The 17,412-nt window shown below is 40.5% G+C and overlaps 1 protein-coding gene across 2 annotated transcripts; it reads left to right on the top strand.

Annotated features, from left to right (window-relative positions):
• Positions 1-7,507: 7,507 nt before the first annotated feature.
• On the top strand, positions 7,508-9,696 carry rpain (RPA interacting protein). 2 transcript variants are annotated; one of them, XM_029159395.3, is made up of 7 exons: positions 7,512-7,738; positions 7,865-8,047; positions 8,495-8,567; positions 8,690-8,801; positions 8,898-8,961; positions 9,159-9,299; positions 9,563-9,696. In XM_029159395.3, exons 1-7 carry the CDS (start codon positions 7,667-7,669, stop codon positions 9,590-9,592), a joined length of 675 nt encoding a protein of 224 aa, XP_029015228.1. In that variant the 5' UTR covers positions 7,512-7,666; the 3' UTR covers positions 9,593-9,696. The 2 variants fall into 2 exon arrangements, with proteins under 2 accessions (XP_029015229.1, XP_029015228.1); XM_029159396.3 differs by lacking the exon at positions 8,898-8,961 and having other exon boundaries at positions 7,508-7,738.
• Positions 9,697-17,412: the final 7,716 nt, after the last annotated feature.

Raw genomic sequence — 17,412 nt, forward strand, 5'->3', positions numbered from 1 at the left:
AATCAAATGTTTTGCCTGTTTGGTCTGTTGTATTTTTCGTTTAAAATGGTCAGCCCTTGCACGCAGCTGTCTGCTTGCATCATCATCATCATCATCATCATGTTCATCATCATCATCATCATGTTCATCATCAGTGGGCCTGTGGCACGGGTGGAGGTAGAAGGGAGGAAAGGAAAAGGAAAAATAAAAAACAAAAAAAAAATGGGGTCGCGCCGAACCCCGGGAGGACGCCTGACGGAGAGGTACAGGGAGCTCACGCCGGACCCCGGGAGGACACCTGACGGGAGGTTCCGTGGGCTGGGGTCGTACCGGACCCCGGCAGGACAAGGGACGGGGAGGTACAGGGGGCTGGGGTCGTGCCGGACCCCGGGAGGGCGCCTGACGTGGAGGTTCCGTGGGCCGGGGTCGCGCCGGACCCCGGGAGGACGAGGGACGGGGAGGTTCCGTGTGCTGGAGCCACCGCACGGTTATGATACAATAGGTGGCAGTAGTGCGACATTGAGAATGCAATCCACCGCAATCCTCCACAGAGGAAGAAGACCCACTAAAGGACTGCACGACAATAGCCAGCCAGCTGGTTCCTAGTGTAGTAGAACCATACATCTACGATCCCGAATCTGACCCTGAAGCTGAAGAGGAGGCTGTTGAAGTCACCGGTATTGAGGCTGATGCAAGATGTGTCTCATTGGTAATGTCGCATTTACGTCAATTTAATTGATTTATGTAATTTACAAAGCAACTAGCGGTTGCTAATGCATATGCTAAATGGCCTGTGCAGCTTGAATATTCACAACACGACTTACCTGGAAAACTCTTGTTAATAGTGTTATGGGGAAAATTGTCTCTTCCTTATTTTTATGTATCTTCCTTATTTCTATGCATTTCTATGCAGTTATTATACGAGTTATGACTTATGTTCTGCAATTAATATCTTATGTTTTGTCTTACTGTATGCATTTGACATTTCACCTACATTGTTCAATGGTTGTCTCTGCCTGATAGACTCTCAACTCTAGCTCCCAAACCCAAGGTCGGGGAGTTGTGTCTCTGTCTGTTGAGACTTGGTGCTCCTTTCTCACAGATAGTTGGACGTCAGCAATGCAGGTGTGAGAAAGTAAAAATCTTCACACACACTGCGACAGGGAGGAGATGGTGCATGTAATTTGATTGGGTTGGAAAGACATTCCACCCTAGTCGGACAGAGAAGCTAAAAGGCAGAAGCAACTTGAGGATCGTGGGCTCTTTGCATCACACCTTCGTGGTGTGTGCACTGATCTCCCCAGCTGGTTTTTGGTTTGTTGATGTGCACGATCAACATCCATGCTTTTTATTTGCTTTCCCCATTATTTTTATTTTCTTTATTATTTCAATAAATCGCACAAAAGGACAACTCTCTCATCTGCTTCTTTATGGAAAATTTCCACCACAATAGAAAACACTACTTTAGCTTACATTATACAAATAAATAAAAGTTTGAGAGCATAGCTGAAATAATATAAATACATTTTACATTTACACATTTCACTGTTTTTGAATTACTTGGGCTGCTGCTGTGACATTATTTTATTTAAAAAATGTGCATTAATATTTAGAGCAATCACTGCATGACCTACCTGGGAACAAAAAGCATTGGTTCAAATTATATATTGACCTGATGTATTTTTACTGCTTTTATTTGTGTTTTTTGATCATTCTTGATAAATCTGACAGTAATATGTCTCTGTATCTGAAGTTGTTACAGGTATCTAGTCTACAGAGGTTAGTGAGCTGGTGCTGGGGATTCCTGGGTTGAAGAATCTGAGTTGCCATCTCTTCATGCTTGGGTTGTAAATGAAGGCAGAGTTTCCTGATGGATAAAACACTGTATGATGGATGTAGACCACCTGTGGCATAACTCCTTTACCATTTGAGTAAAAATGTGTTTTTTGTGAGTGCAATACTCATTAAGGATTTTTTAAATTTATTTATAATTTATGCTTTTATTTATGGACGGTTCACCTTTATAGCTTACCATATTAGAAAGAGAAAAACATGTAATTTCAATACTATGATTTCCTAAATAAAAGTGTTTTCCCTTCAGAACAGAGTTCAGTGAAATACGTAATAGTTAAAGCCAACTTTATTGTCAACCAAAAAAATGCACCACTACTCCAAAGCTAGAACAAACTGTTACCTTCACACTCCAATGTGCAATGTATAGGTTACTGAGTTAATTAAGAAGTCTGGGGGTTTAAGGACAGAAACTTTTGCAGGGCCTTGCATATTAAATGCTTGATGGAAGTAGGGTAAACAGTCCATGTCCTGGGTAGGGGGTACAAACTTACTACAGCGAGCTAGATCCACTGCTTCCTGCCTGTCGCCGCTGGAAGGGTGATAACGATCAGCTGTTCCCCACAGGTGTATACGATTACAGGAAAAGGACAGACGCTAGACCCACCGCTCCCTGCGTGTAGCTGCTCGATGCCGTTAGCCATTAGCTTTTCTCCACACAGGTGTGTGGCTGCAGGAGCCCACATGAGCACATTTGAAGGGGACAAATGCTCGGTCAACTGGCTGTAGCCGTTAGCATAGCTAGCTACTAACTTGCCTCACACATAGGTTACTATATTTTAAACAGACAAATTAACATTTTAAAACATTATAAGTATCAAGCATGTACTTACTTCAGTGAGTGGATGACGGACTGTAGGAATACATCCTTTTTTTCCAACAGGAGCCGTGAAACAAATCCAGCATTGTACGCACCCTCGTTTGAAATACACATCTGTAAAAATGGGAGGCAGTGTTTTTGTTTTCCGTTAAAAATAAAAGTCCTCACAGGTTGATCCCTTGGTAAAGTGAAGAGACTTTGGTGTTGGTTGAAACACCCAAGAACCGAACTATTTCTATGGGAGGACTAGGGTGCTGTTGTGCTCGTCTGTTCACGGTGAGTGAGAGGAGGGGAAATGGCGGGTGGTGGTTCAGGATTTGCAGGGAGAACTTCCTACCAATGTGACGACAACTGGGGAACGGCCTCAGAGTAGGACGAGGTCTCTCTCCATTGGATAAGAAAAGTTACGTTTTCAAAATGTGAAAAAAGGAGGAAATGCAAGTGTGTGTATATGTGACCCATAGAGTCATAGGAACGCTCCAAAATGTCTAAAAAGTGGATTTTGCATGATATGACCCCTTTAATGTTTCTAATAAATAAATGAATGAAACAAAATTATTAAAAGGAGGTGTGCTGTAATGTCCCTCAGTAATAGTATGGGAACACAACAACCTTTTATTTATTAATGTAATTTTTTTAAGATTAATTTTACCTTTTTTTTAACATTGAAATTAAGAAGTATGCTGAAAAAATGGCCAAAAGGCCCAGACAAAAAACATTGAAACTATCCATCCATCCATTTTCTTAACCGCTTACTCCCTAGTGCGGGGTCACGGGGATGCTGGAGCCTATCCCAGCTGGCTACGGGCGATAGGCAGGGTACACCCTGGACAGGTCGCCAGTCCATGGCAGGGCAACATTGAAACTAATAATTTCATAATAATAATGCTAATAGTAGTGTTAAGGTATGTGCACACACTCATACAAACATAAAAATACATATACATACACACAAATAATAGCCATGACATACTGTACAACATCACAACTACCATAATCACATTATTGATATTGAGAGCGTCAAGTACCAGTAGTACTTACAGCTAAGCTTAGAAAGCTTGTTTATCAGCTCAGGTGTTGAGTGTCCCACTATAAGATTAGTAAAGCTGCAGCTTAACATTGTTCAACCAAAAAGTGAGGTACACGTTGGTGCATGAAAAATGCCACTTGTGAAAACCAGGGTGATGGGAGTAGATCGGCCACTACACCAGGCCAAACGAGTGGAGGGAAGAAACCCAGTACCAGGAAGCTCACACAACTTCAGTAAGGTGTTGCGTCCCAAGCCGCCCAGAGAGACCCTCCCAGGCAAAAGAGACCACCCAGGCAGCGGATCTGCGTACCCTGAGCGAATAGACACTCACACAGACACACATACACAGACACACACATCAATACACACTACCACAAACTCTCCCACAAACAACTACTCAATCATACATGAACCCATGCACTCTTAGGGTGCTTTCACACCTACAGGATTTGGTTCGATGGAATCGAGTGACAATCCAGTGACAATGGCACACAATTTGTGAACGAAGACATTGACCAAATTGGTTCCTTTTTAGGCATTGACATAAGACCAGCCAGTGGAGGGGCCATATAACAAGAGAATGGCACCCTGAAACGTAAATTGGCTAAATGTTGTGAAGAAACAGTACTCACATGATAACAGAAAGCTCAGATAACGGTACCAGAGAATCAGGCAGTTCGACGTCAGTGGGCAGGTGAGGTTCAGCAACATGCAGGTTAGGTGACAGGACAGACAAGGGCGAGGCGATCTCTGCGTCAGGTTTAGCAGGCGGTAATCGGCAACAAACAGACTCAGCGACGGTACAGGCAAGAACAAGGCAAAGACAAGGTTGGACTCGAAACAGGACTGGTATCAAGGCTAGGATCAAACAAATGCTGGACTGCAGAATGAATCAACGACAATCTGGCTGAGGATACAGGTGAGTACTGGTGGTTATATACTGGCGTGATTACTAATTACAGACAGGTGGAGTGATGTGGACCGGAAGTGAAACTGGCAGCAGACATGGACTAGGTATAAACGGAAATACCAAAAAAAAGGAAATAAACCCAAAACCTGACAGTGTCTGCTTTATTTAAGATTTACCTTGATGAGTGTGGAGAGATGTAGTTAGGAAGCAAGAAACCGAGGTCCACAGGACCCAGGGACTGCAGTACTACTGCCCAGGCATCATAAGCAGTGCGACCAGAACCGCTGTCACCTCTTCTTCACAATTACCCATTCTCTCGCTTAAGCATGTTCATGCTCTCCCCGTATAGTGCTCCACTCAAACCTGCACACATACTCTGCGGCTGCGGATCGAGGGCCAAGCCCCACCCAGGGCCCAATAGAGACTGCAGCCCCAACCATGTCCACCCTCGCATGCTGGATGGGAGGCCCGCCTCCTCTCCCCAGAGACAGGCACACGCTTCATCCGCGCAATAACGTATAATAAAACTTTATCTAGTAATGAGATGTAAGTGTGTGTAGATGTGTTAGCATTTTTATTTGTATCTCCCTACCTTCTTGTGTGTACCTCCAACTGTGACAGCGATCAAAGTGTGCAGTTTTTTTAATCTTGAATCTATAAGCTTCCAGAAAGTTTCCAGAAAGGAAGGTTTGGACTGGTCTTGGGAGGGGGAGAATAAAGGAGCAATGGGTTTGGGATAGAGAGTGTAAAGGTTGGAAGTTGTAAAAAAAAATCCAGGAGAATATATGGAGGTTCGGTTAAAGGGGGAAGGAGAGGTCAAGTCATATTAAAGCTAAGGCACAGGGAGATATTTAATGCAGTGTTGAAGTTTTTACAAACAACAGGAGTGCTGGTAATAGGTGACGGTTGTGCATCTTTAGGGGTGCCAGCCGCCGTAAAACAACACAGAAGAAGAAAGAAGATGAAGTTGGGTGTTTAAGAAGGCTGGGTGGGAGCTGTTTAGGGAATTAAGTGATACAAAATTGAGTATGGTAGATGACAATGGGGATTTAGAGGAGTTTGACAGTAGTGTTAGAGACAGAATTAGGGAGGCTACTCTCAGCAGTTCCTAAGAGTAAAGAAGGAGGTGGGCTTGTTGGAGTGCATTTATCTGAGAACTTGTTGAACGGACGAAGAGGAAGAGAGTGGACATAGGAAGAAAATAAAGATGCATTGCGAAGGAAAGAGAATGATGAATATGAAGTAAATGTGTGGAAGGAAGCTATTATTCTCTGAATTAGGAAAGCGGGGAAGGAGCTGAATAATTTAGAGGACTATAGGTCTATGGCCTTAACATCTGGTGTGTTTGGAGCATAAGATAAGAGAAGCTTGCGTTAACGAGGAGCTGGTGGGAGCTGTGTTTGTTGATGTGAAAAAGGCTTATGATATGATGTGGAAGGATGGGCAGATGATTAAGTTACACAGGCTGGGTGTGAGTGGAAGGTTATTTAATTTGATGAATAATATTTTGGATGAAAGAAGTATTCAGGTGAAAGTGGGTCGGGAGCTGTCGGGAGAAATGGAGGTGGAGAATGGCACTCCTTAAGGTAGTGTAATTAGTCCCACTAAGTTTCTGGTCATGATCAATGACATTTTTAATAATGTGCCTAAGAGTTTGGAAAGATCATTATTCCTTGGTGGTGATCATTCTACAAAAGATATTTTGGAGAAGTGCTGGAAAGCCGGGCATGAATAAGGGGAGTTTTGGTCAGGGGGGAGTATGTATATGAATGAGAGCAATGCACACGACACAGCTTTCCCCTTTCAACTGTGTTGAGTGCAAATAATTCAATGTACAACAGCAATTAACAGAAATTCACAAAACATTGATGAAATATACATACAAAACTAACCACACATTCGCTCAATGACATTCTAACAACATATCTACAATGACACATTAGCCTGGTGACGCAGCACTTGTCAAACAACACTTAAGATGGCAGACACATCGAAGTTAGCCTAGCATTACCCACACGTAGCTATCTCCGCTGTTTCCTAAATTACATTATAGCAGTTGTACACAAAACACTGTGTAACAGCAACAATAAACAACTCTATTTAACATATGCTAATTCACTGGGTCTGATGCCAAATATACTAATGTCACCAGTAATATTTAACCCATCACATAGGCCTGGTAAAGTTCTAATTTGTAGCGATTCTGCTTCTGTTCTGCAAAGCATTAGGGCTGGATCATCTAAGTATAGACAGGAATTACTGGTGAATACACTGTTGTTATTGTCAGAAGTAGTAGAACAGAATGTGGTAGTTCGGTTTGTGTGGACACCTGCTCATGGAGGAATTTTTGGTAATGAAAGAGCTGATAAATTAGCAACGGAGGGTCTTAAGCGTGATCAAACTGACATCACTGTTGCATTGTCAAAGCCTGAGGGGAAGAGTGTGGTGTGGAGGAAGGTAAATGAAAAATGGCAGCAGTACTGGGATCAGGTGACAAAGGGCAGACATTTGAATGGGTTGCAGAAGAAAGTGGGAGAGGACAGATGGTGGAGCAGGAAAAGCAGAGAAGAAGTGGCTTTTACCAGGCTAAGAATGGGACACAGTAACTTAAACAGTACGCTACATATACTGGGGAAACATGATGTGCAGGGAGTGTTAGGAGTTGGAAACAGTAGAACATGTGATGATGAGATGTAGAAGATACTGCCGTGTAAGAGAAGTAATGATGGCGGATTTCAGTAAGAGAGGAATAGAGGTAACGGAGCTGAGTGACATGCTGACCAGCAGAGGCGCCGATAGGCGGCGGCCTGTTTTTATGTTCCTGACACCATCGGGGCTGATTAAGAGGATTTAAGATTTCCCTGTAGAGGGCAGCAATGCAACAACTTTGGATGTCGGCTGCCGTGAAACCCAAAAGAAGAAGAAGAAGAAGAAGAAGAAGAAGAAGAAGAAGAAGACACGGCTGACAAAAATTTCCGGGTCATGGTGTTGCACTCTTTTGCATTACTGTTGGTTAACTTTAGCTATTTGCTTAAAAGGGTCGTTGCTTAGGTTTTATATTCTAGTGGCTTTGCAAATGGATGCATTGCACAGACACCGTTCACTTTATAAAGGAACCACGCCACCATGGAAAGAAACATATCGGCGGGTGAATAATAAGATGTCGATTTCACTTTTTTTAGCTGGTTATTGTTAGGTTGTTGGGACACCGCTAGTGTCTCCGCGTGTTTAGGTTTAACTGTGTTGCTGTTTGTGTTTTTACTGTGTTACCCAGCGCTGCATGGACAGACTAAAAAACAGCCGCTCCAGGCTGTTGGACAGATATCGTCAGATGGGAGAGACCTGCAGCTCCGGGGCCTCCATCATCGTCCAGGAGGTGATGGGTGAGGAGTGGACCGCACTGCAGTCAGAGGACCAGAGGCTACCCTCTCTGTGGGGGTCAGGGGGCATGTCGGAGGTCGGCCTCTTTTTATTTTCCTTACAATTTCTGCTAATGTACATTAATAGTTTTTTTTTAATCAAACTTGCTCACGTTCGGCTTCACAGACGCTACATCCGGGCAAACATTGAAACATTCCGTCTAACTTGGCAGTCTGCCACTCGTTTGTTAAATGCTGACTGCCGTAACATAGCAGATAAAAATGCTAAGTGTAGACTTTGCAAAGTTGATTGTTGTAAATTTCAACACGGAAGTCTGTTCTTACCACCACAGTCACAAGACAAGTGTTATGTTTGCATTTCATTTGTAATGTACAAGTATTGACAAGTTTCCCCAAAAATCCGTGTGTTTGTGGAGAACCCTTCACATCAGACTGCTTTAAAAATGAAATGAAGTTCCTAAATCCACTATCCGTTTTAAAGTTTGCTAAATGTTTGAAAGTCCTTTTCCTTTTCTCATAACCAGATGTTCAATGTCATGAAGGAATATGATGAACTGGCAGTTTTAGAAGACATCCAACAGGAACTGATGTCTCACGGTAGGATTATTTTTTTCTGTAGATGCATTGGATGCTGAAATGTGAGCTTGTTGCTTAGTCCAAATTTAGCTTTTATGCAGGATGTGTTTGTGTGGTATTTCTTTTTGCATTTATCTTCTTAGAAATGTCTATTATTGAAGAGTATGAAAGGAACCTGCAGTTTGAGCAACAGTATATATCATCTGTTGTGGAAGGCATGGATGAGATGCAGATCATTTGCCCTACATGTCATGTGTAAGTCAAAAAATTGCACAATACAATGTCAGGCTGATGGTCCCCATATGTTTGTTTTTGTGATTTGACTTTGATGTGCTACTTATGACCTCCTAGGAACAATTTGAACGTCAACAGTTACTTCATAGCTTGTCCCTGCGGATTGTACATTAACACTAAGGTCTGTAGGTTAAATGTACAAAATCTCATTCTCACTTTGCACACTGTATACAAGAATTCTCAGAGCATGAAATATGACTGTCTCTGGCAAGTTATTAAGCCTGTAAATGAAGGGAAGATGTCAGGCTTTAGTTAAGAACGAACCCCACTGTTCAACAGGTCTTTGCCTCGCCTCACTATCTCTCGCTCTGCCTTTAGAAACGGAACATTACACCAGAGGCCCTGCGGAATCTTCTGGAATCTAGAATGTCAGAGCACATGGGGGACTGTCTTTACAATCCAATTTTTTCTGTTGCTTCAAACACCGATAGCTCACCTAACCTGATGATAAGCTGCAAGGTACTGAGTACTATTATTTGGCAGCCAATGATTCTTCACGCAGTTCAGCAAATGTTTTGTTACCATTTATTCCCAAGTTAAATCGCTGCACTGTATAGGTCTGTAGCCCACATCTGTTCTCTGATGATTAGCTGGAAAGTATAATTAATCTGCATATTACATAACCAGCACACAGACTGTTTTGAGTGTGATGCCAAAATTATTATACTGGTAATCTTTCTCTTCTCTTTTGTGAATCTTATTGATGACTCCTCTCCTTTCAGGTTTGCGACTACCTGTCCATTGTTCTTTGAAAGCAGACTTGGCTTCTATGGCTACTGGACTTAAGAGATTTGATTTATAGAGAATTTTTTCTATGTTATATGTTTGTTGAAATAAAGGCTATTTATATAAAAAAGCAATGGTCTTCTTTCTTCTGCCAAACTCATTGCACATCAGCTATGGATGATCAGAATCAGAATCAGTTTTATTCACCAGGTTTGCACAAGACAAACATGGAATTGCATCTGGTCTGACTGTATTTTTATACCTGAACATTAATTGTTTACACATTATTTACAGTTATAAATGCTTATTTATATAAGTTATTAGCATAATAGTTTTAAGATAAAATAGGATAAATTAAATAAAAAATTGCAGCACATGTGATCGGAGAGTTCAGCTCAGACAAAGCCTGGGGGAAGAACTGTGTCTCGTGGTTCTGGTGGCCATAGCTCTGTGGCACCTGCCAGAGAGAAGGAGCATAAACACTTTATGTGTGCAGTCAGCAGTGATGCTAACAGCCCGTTTTCTGAGTCTTGCCCAGTACAGGTGCTCAATAAAAGAAAGCTCAGTCCCAATGATCTTTTCTGCTGACCAGAGCTGTCTCAAGGGCCTTTTTGCGGACAGTGTCTATGTGGGGGGGCCACTTCAGGTCCTGGGAGATTGAACCTGAATGAGTCCACGGTAGACACTGTGTTATTGTGCATTGTAAGGGGGCAGGCGGTTCTTCCTGAAGTCCACTGTCATCTCCACAGTCTTAAGCATGTTGAGCTGGTACTGGCTGCACCACTGGACCAGTTAATCCACCTCCTGTCTGTATGCGGACTCATCACTGTCGGTCAGCCTCACCTGCTGCCTCCTGTCAGTCAGGAAGCTCCTGATCCACTGACACGTGGGAGTGTGGGACTGACACCAGTATTCCAGGGGTAATAGTGTTGAAGGCTGAGCTGAAGTCCACCAACAGGATCCTGATGTGCCAGGGAGATCCAGGTGCTGCAGGATGTAGTGCAGTCCCAGGTTTACAGCATGACCTGTTTTTCATGTAGGCGGCTACAGACATCTGTGATGTCCTTCAGATGCCTCAGCACCAGCCTCTCAAACGTAACTCTCTGTAACATATGGAGCTGAAACCTAATGTCCCTGGGCTTCTATTAATTATACACAGTTTTTTTATGGTAGCTTGGCTTAAGGTTTGGGGTTTGTACAATTCCACACGTACCTCTGCAGTAACTTTAAAGGTATTGTCATATAATATCAGTCTTGCAGTGCTAAAGGTAAATGGGGGTTGACCAAAACTATCTTGGGTAATATTTAAAAACTAGAAAAAGTAATTTCTTAGAGAAATTACATGGGAGAGCTGTTCTATTTCTTAAAGGCTCAAAACGCTGATTACAGCAAAACAATGACAAAGGTCAAAAAGATGATCAACATTAAAACGTTAACCAACACAAAAAAGGTGACCAACATTAAACAGTTGATCAACATTAAAAAGTTGACCCACATTGAAAAATTCAACATTGAAAAGTTGAAGTTGAAAAGTTTAAAAAGATTGAAAAGTTGGCTTAGTCTAATTAATTAGCATCCATTAACCAACCAGAGGTATTAAAGTGACAAATAAAGATAGAAAATTGAATCAGTGCTTTTATTCTGAAAGGATATGAAGGAAGCATGCGCAGGAAATTGCTAAACAGTAAAATAGTCTTATAAACCATTAGTCATAATAAACCATTTGAGAGTAGAAGTATTGCTATTTTTAGCTAAAGATCTGGATTGGTGCTTTTATTTTGACGGATTGAGTGTGTGGGCTAAATACATTTCTAAATTATGATAAATAATATGATTATTATAATAAATTATGATATATACCATTAACTGTTGGGGAACTTGTTAGTTCTCTTTGTAAATCTTAAATAAATCAGACACAATCAGTTGAGACGTTCTACAGGATTTTATTTGCATAAGAATGCTACACACAGGTACTCCCTGTTTCTTGCAGAGCAGAAGGGAGGAAACTTCAAAGGTCATAGCACAGCTAACAAGGCTTCAGCAAAATATGTTTCAATGATTAAATGCAGTATTTTTCCAACATTTGCCTCCTGTTTAACATTGAAACATTCATTAAAGAATCATGCATCCTACTTCAGAACAGCACATCTTTTGATTTTCAATGCATTCGTAATAAAACATGGAATAAATGTTACAACATCGGAGGCAGGGTCAAAAGCACAGAAGCACAATATTTACAGCTTAGCGTCCATTTTCGTTGACATCGTGGAGGTTCTCTTCACAGTTAACAAGCTTTGAAGGTGTATAGTGTATTTGTCAAGAGTGCATGACTGCGCACACCCTGCAAAGGCCTTGATTCACCAGCCTGATGATCATGGCCCTCAAATAGGGAATTACGCACAACACAATCAGCATCAGAACCAGGAGAATCACGAGAACCGGTCCAAAGATCTTCAGGATGTCAGTCCTTGTGCCAGACCTAAACCAATCAAACCAGGATTTTTCCTTCATTTCGTCAGCTGCCTGTAGGTCACGGATTGCCTGTTGCCTGCCACACTGAACTCCCTTTGGTGCCTCAGAAGTGTTGAAATGCGTGGCACAAGGCATCTTCTCGTCTGGCAGTGTTTTAGGGGAACTTCCCCTACTAAAATGGCTAAATCCATCCATCCATTTTCCATACCGCTTAATCTCATATGCGGGGTGGAGCTATGGGCGAGAGGCGGGTACACCCTGGACAGGTCGCCAACCCATCACAGGGCAACTCAGAAACAAACAACCATTCACACACACGCACTCAAAAACCGTGTATAATTCAACCCTGGTATGGTGAAGGATGTGGAACTAGTCCTTTCGTTTGACCTCGGAAAGAGGCATAGAAAGCATCAGTGATACCAGTGAACGTAAAGTGTCTGGGTATAATCTCTCTCGCTGTAGGTCTACAGGCTGAATTTGTATATCAGGGTTCGCGACAGACTTTGGCATGTTTCCACACACATAACAGATACTTTCGGTAAAGTTATGAGTGCTCTGTTTGGCAAGAAACATCATATAATGAAACTATGAGTTAGTCTGATGCTTATCAGGAGGTCTCTTTTTATCCTCGATGAGGTTAGGGAGTGGCTTAGCATCAATCAACAGTACAAGGGCAGTTAGTACAACTCCTGTGGCTGGACAGTGTCCCCTCATAGTATCTCCTTATGAGAATTTGTGTGTGTGTGTGTGTGTGTGTGTGTGTGTGTGTGTGTGTGTGTGTGTGTGTGTGTGTGTGTGTGTGTGTGTGTGTGTGTGTGTGTGTCAGCGCATTCACCTCCGTCCTCAGTGTCATCTACACTGGCTTTGGAATCAGTGTGCTCCAGCAGAATCATTCTGTGGACAGTCAGCTGGTCTGTTGCCTCAGCCGTGCAGTATGGGCAGCGTCCCTCAGTGGACTGTTTAATTTCAATGATTAAATGCAGTATTTTGCCAACATTAAATAGTCACAATCATTCATTCAAAGGCACGAATAATGCTATTAGACTAAAGACATAGATTGGTAATTTTATTTTGAAATGACGTGTATGTGCTTAACAAACAGAAGGTGAAGGTTGCAATAGTTTAAAGGTCGACTTGATGCAAAGGTGAAGATGCTAATACAATATTATACATAAAACATAGGTTAACAGAGCTGAAAAGGTTTCTCTAGATGGGGAATCAAGATTATGGTTATAATTAATTAATAAGAGTATTTATTTAGCAATTATCTGCAGATGCTTCCATCAAATTTATGAAATATCTACAACTTTGAGCTATTCTTTCAGCTCTTGAACTTAAAACTTTTTAATTATATTTAGCTGCTTAATACATTAAGCTAAATTACAACAAATTAAGCAAACCTTTACACACTTCCTTAATTTTCAGCAGTTCTTTTTCCTCAATTTGAAATTATTAGTTCAGCTTCTTCTGCAAAAATTCAGCTTTGTTTAAACAGCTCCTAATTCTCTTCAAATACATTAATCTATGCTTTACAGTACATACAGCTATTTTCAGTTATCACAGTGCTTCCAGCATTCACTGTATTGTTTTTCTAATCTTTACTATAGTTCTTCCGTCTGATCCAACTAGTCTAGTAGTACTTTAAGCTACAGAAACCATTAAAATACCAAAACGTGCACCTTTTTAGGACGATGCGGGCTATTATTTTTCTCATTCATATGTTTCATATTTTTCGGTTATTAAGCTTTTTTCACTCTTTTTTTCCCATTGAACTGAGTGGAACCTTTTTCTTTTTCTGTAATCGTATACACCTGTGGGGAACAGCTGATCATTATCGCCCTTCGAGCGGCGACAGGGAGGGAGCGATGGATCTAGCTCCCTGTAGTAAGTTTGTGCTTGATACTTGTGATATCTAAATATGTTAGTTGGGTCTGTTTAAAATGTGGTAACCCACATGTGAGACAAGCTAATCGCTAGCGCTGCTAACGGCTACAGCGAGTCAACTGAGCCTTTGTCCCTTTCAAATGTGCTACTCTGAGTTGGCGCACTCACACACCTGTGTGGGGAACAGCCTTCGATCGGCGACAGGCAGGAAGCGGTGGATCGAGCTTTTGTCCTGTTGACGTGCTGCCGCTCCTGTTTGTGTGTTGCGTTAGCTGTTAGCATGCCGTTAGGCCTTTGCACTTTAGAGCTACAGCTGGTCGATCGCTACAGTAAGAAACTGCAGATGAACGCGGTTATGTTTGTTATTACCCTGTCCTGTGTCACAGCCTAAATCAACTTATGATTTGGGGTTATGTCATTGTTCTATCAAATTCTAACATGATTAGTTGAATTGATTACTGTGTTGTGTTTCAAGCTTAGTTGCTAATTAGTCACATCTCTACAATAACTGCTGCTTATCTGGTCAGTTACCTATAGCTTGTGTAGCATAGCCATTATATTTGTAGGACCAATACAATTTACAGTAAATTTAACATTGTCTTTTCTATACTGTAGTGGGGCACATCCCAGTTACCCACATGCAAGGAGGCTGTCAAACAGAGAAATCACTGTGGATTGTTGGTACACAGACATCTGCTGCCCAGCTCAGGAGTGAAGGTATGTAAGTTTGTATGTACCAACAGTAAGATAGGCAATAGAAGATTTTAATTTTAATTGGTATATACTGTTTAGATTTTATATTTGAACTGTAATAACTGTTTATCTGTTGTTTTAGCACAGACAGGCCTGTCCTCTTGTTTGGTTTAATTTTTTGTCTTGTATTGTGTATTCTTACATTAGATAAGGTTTTGACCTACATAATAATTAACATTTCACTAATCTACAATTCTGATTGCACCTGATTGTATTTCATCTGCAAGGCCCTGCAAAAGCTTCTTTCCTCAAACCCCCAGACTTCTTAATTAACTCAGAAGCCTATACAGTGCACCTTGGAGTGTGAAGATAACAGTTTGTTATAGCTTTGGAGTAGTGGTGCATTTTTTTGGTTGACAATAAAGTTGGCTTTAACTATTACGTATGTCACTGAGCTCTGTTTCTAAAGGGAAAACACTATGATTCAGGGAATCATAGTATTAAAATTACATGTTTTTCTACTACTACTACTTCTTCTAATATGGTAAGCTATAAAGGTGAACCGGCCATAAATAAAAAGCATATAAATTAGTAAAAGTGAGTGTTGCACTCACAAAAAACACATTTTTACTCAAATGGTAAAGGAGTTATTCCACAGGTCTACACCCATCATACAATGAGTGTTTTAGTGTTTTATCCATTAGGAAACTCTACAACCTACAAGCATGAAGAGATGGCAACTCAGATTCTTCAACCCAGGAATCCCCAGCACCAGCTCACTAGCCTCTGTAGACTAGATACCTATAACAACTTTAGATACAGAGACATATTACTGTCAGATTTATCAACAATGGTCAAAAACATAATTAAAAGCAGTAAAAATACGTCAATTCAATATATAATTTGAACCAATGCTTTTTGTTCCCAGGTAGGTCATGCAGTGATTGCTCTAAATATATTTTTAAATAAAATTATGTCAGAGCAGCAGTACAAGTAAGACAAAAACAGTAAAATGTGTAAATGTAAAATGTATTTATATTATTTCAGCTATGCTCTCAAACTTTTATTTATTTGTATAACGTAAGCTAAAGTAGTGTTTTCTATTAACAGGTTTTCCAGGTAAGTCGTGTTGTGAATATTCAAGCTGCACAGTCCATTTAGCATAAGCATTAGCAACCGCTAGTCGCTTTGCAAATTACATATATCAATTAAATTAAAGTAAATGCGACATTACCAATGCAATCAGTACCTCTGCCTGTGTGTAGAATCTCCTGTACAACTCTGTTTTTGCCTACTGTTTTGGCGGAGCTTCCTTATTAAACTGATTGCCAAATTAGTTCGGTCTCCGGCTGTGCATCTGGGTCCTGCATCACACCCGCTTCCTGACGGTTCATGACACATCTCAGTCATGTTCATGCAATGACATTATAATATAAATGTATGTATTTCCCATATAAATTAAGTTATATGCTTAATGTGTCTCCAATGTTGAGCTTTTTTTTATTTTCAGTTTTTCAAATAGCTTGTATAGTGCTGCTCTGAGCAGCATCTAGTGTGGTTGAATGGCTAAGCAGCTTGACTCTGACCCTGGAGGTCCTGGTTTGAAACCTGATTAGAACAAGTTTTTAAACAAAAGTTGAAAGAATGATTTACAGGATTGGACTTTATTATATGACTATTTTACAGTTTTAGTAATTATGCACACCATTCCTATATATCCTTCTAAATGAAAGCACCTATGCATATCCTTAGACTAAATAGCACATTTTCTGCTTTTGAATGGTTAATTATTATTAGTAATGAGACTATATTACTGTTTAGCAATTACCTGCACATGCTTCCTCCTATGCTCTAACTTTTCCAAATTTAATATTCGACTATTTCCTCTGCAGCTATTATCAGCTGTTTTAAATGTTTCCACAACTTTCAACTATTCTTTCAGCTCTTGAACTGTATTTACCTATTTTGATACATTCAGCTATATTTCATCAAATTCAGCAACCCTTTACATACTTCATTCATTTTAGCATTTCTTGAATTTCAGCAGATCTCTTTGAACTTTCCGTCAAACAACTCCCAGTTCTGTTCAGATACATTCATCTATACTTTATGTGCTTAAACTTAAATTTTGTGCTTAAAGCTGTTCAGTTTTATTCTTTTCTTAGATAAATTAATTCAGCTATACTTTTTTTGTTTTTACAACTTTTAGCTATTTTTTAAAATGTTTAAGCTTTTCCTGAGGAGTAAACTCAATATTACAGCATTCAGCATTATATGCAAATGTAGAGTGCAATGACTTATGGGTAGTGCACCCTAACAGAAACTGTTGTGAGAAGGAATGGCCCTTGCAATAATCAATGTATGATTTTCCTTAATCATATCCAGTTTTACATTAGATCGGCAACTATTTAATTGTTGAAATATTTAGATTTTTGTTTAATTAATCCCATCTTTAAAATGTTTATACTTTTAAGTTTCTACAACACCTTTTCCCATCTAGAGAAATGTTTGTCGTCGCTCAGCTATGATAGCCTGTGGCTCATGGTATAAATTCTTGACTTTGGAATGGGAGGGCTGGGTTTGATTCCTTTGTCATGTTTATGCATTACCCTCCTAATGTAAATATATGCTCTTCCTTTACATAAATTGAGTTATATGTTTAATATCTCACAAATTTACAGCTTTAAAATGGATATTTCCACAACATTACAGATTGTTTAGTTTTTCAAATAGTGTGTATGGTGCTGCTTAGAGAAGCACTGTTAGCGGTTACTGTGGTTCTGCAGTTAAGGATTTG

This window comes from Betta splendens, chromosome 8 (genome assembly GCF_900634795.4).
Source record: "Betta splendens chromosome 8, fBetSpl5.4, whole genome shotgun sequence".
NCBI lineage: Eukaryota > Metazoa > Chordata > Actinopteri > Anabantiformes > Osphronemidae > Betta > Betta splendens.

Excerpts from the sequence above, each read along its gene's own strand:
- rpain (XM_029159395.3), top strand. The coding sequence starts at position 7,667 with ATGGATGCATTGCACAGACACCGTTCACTTTATAAAGGAACCACGCCA. Across the intron at positions 7,739-7,864 it reads GGAAAGAAACATATCGGCGG|CGCTGCATGGACAGACTAAA; the intron begins GTGAATAATAAG and ends TGTGTTACCCAG. Across the intron at positions 8,048-8,494 it reads GGTCAGGGGGCATGTCGGAG|ATGTTCAATGTCATGAAGGA; the intron begins GTCGGCCTCTTT and ends TCTCATAACCAG.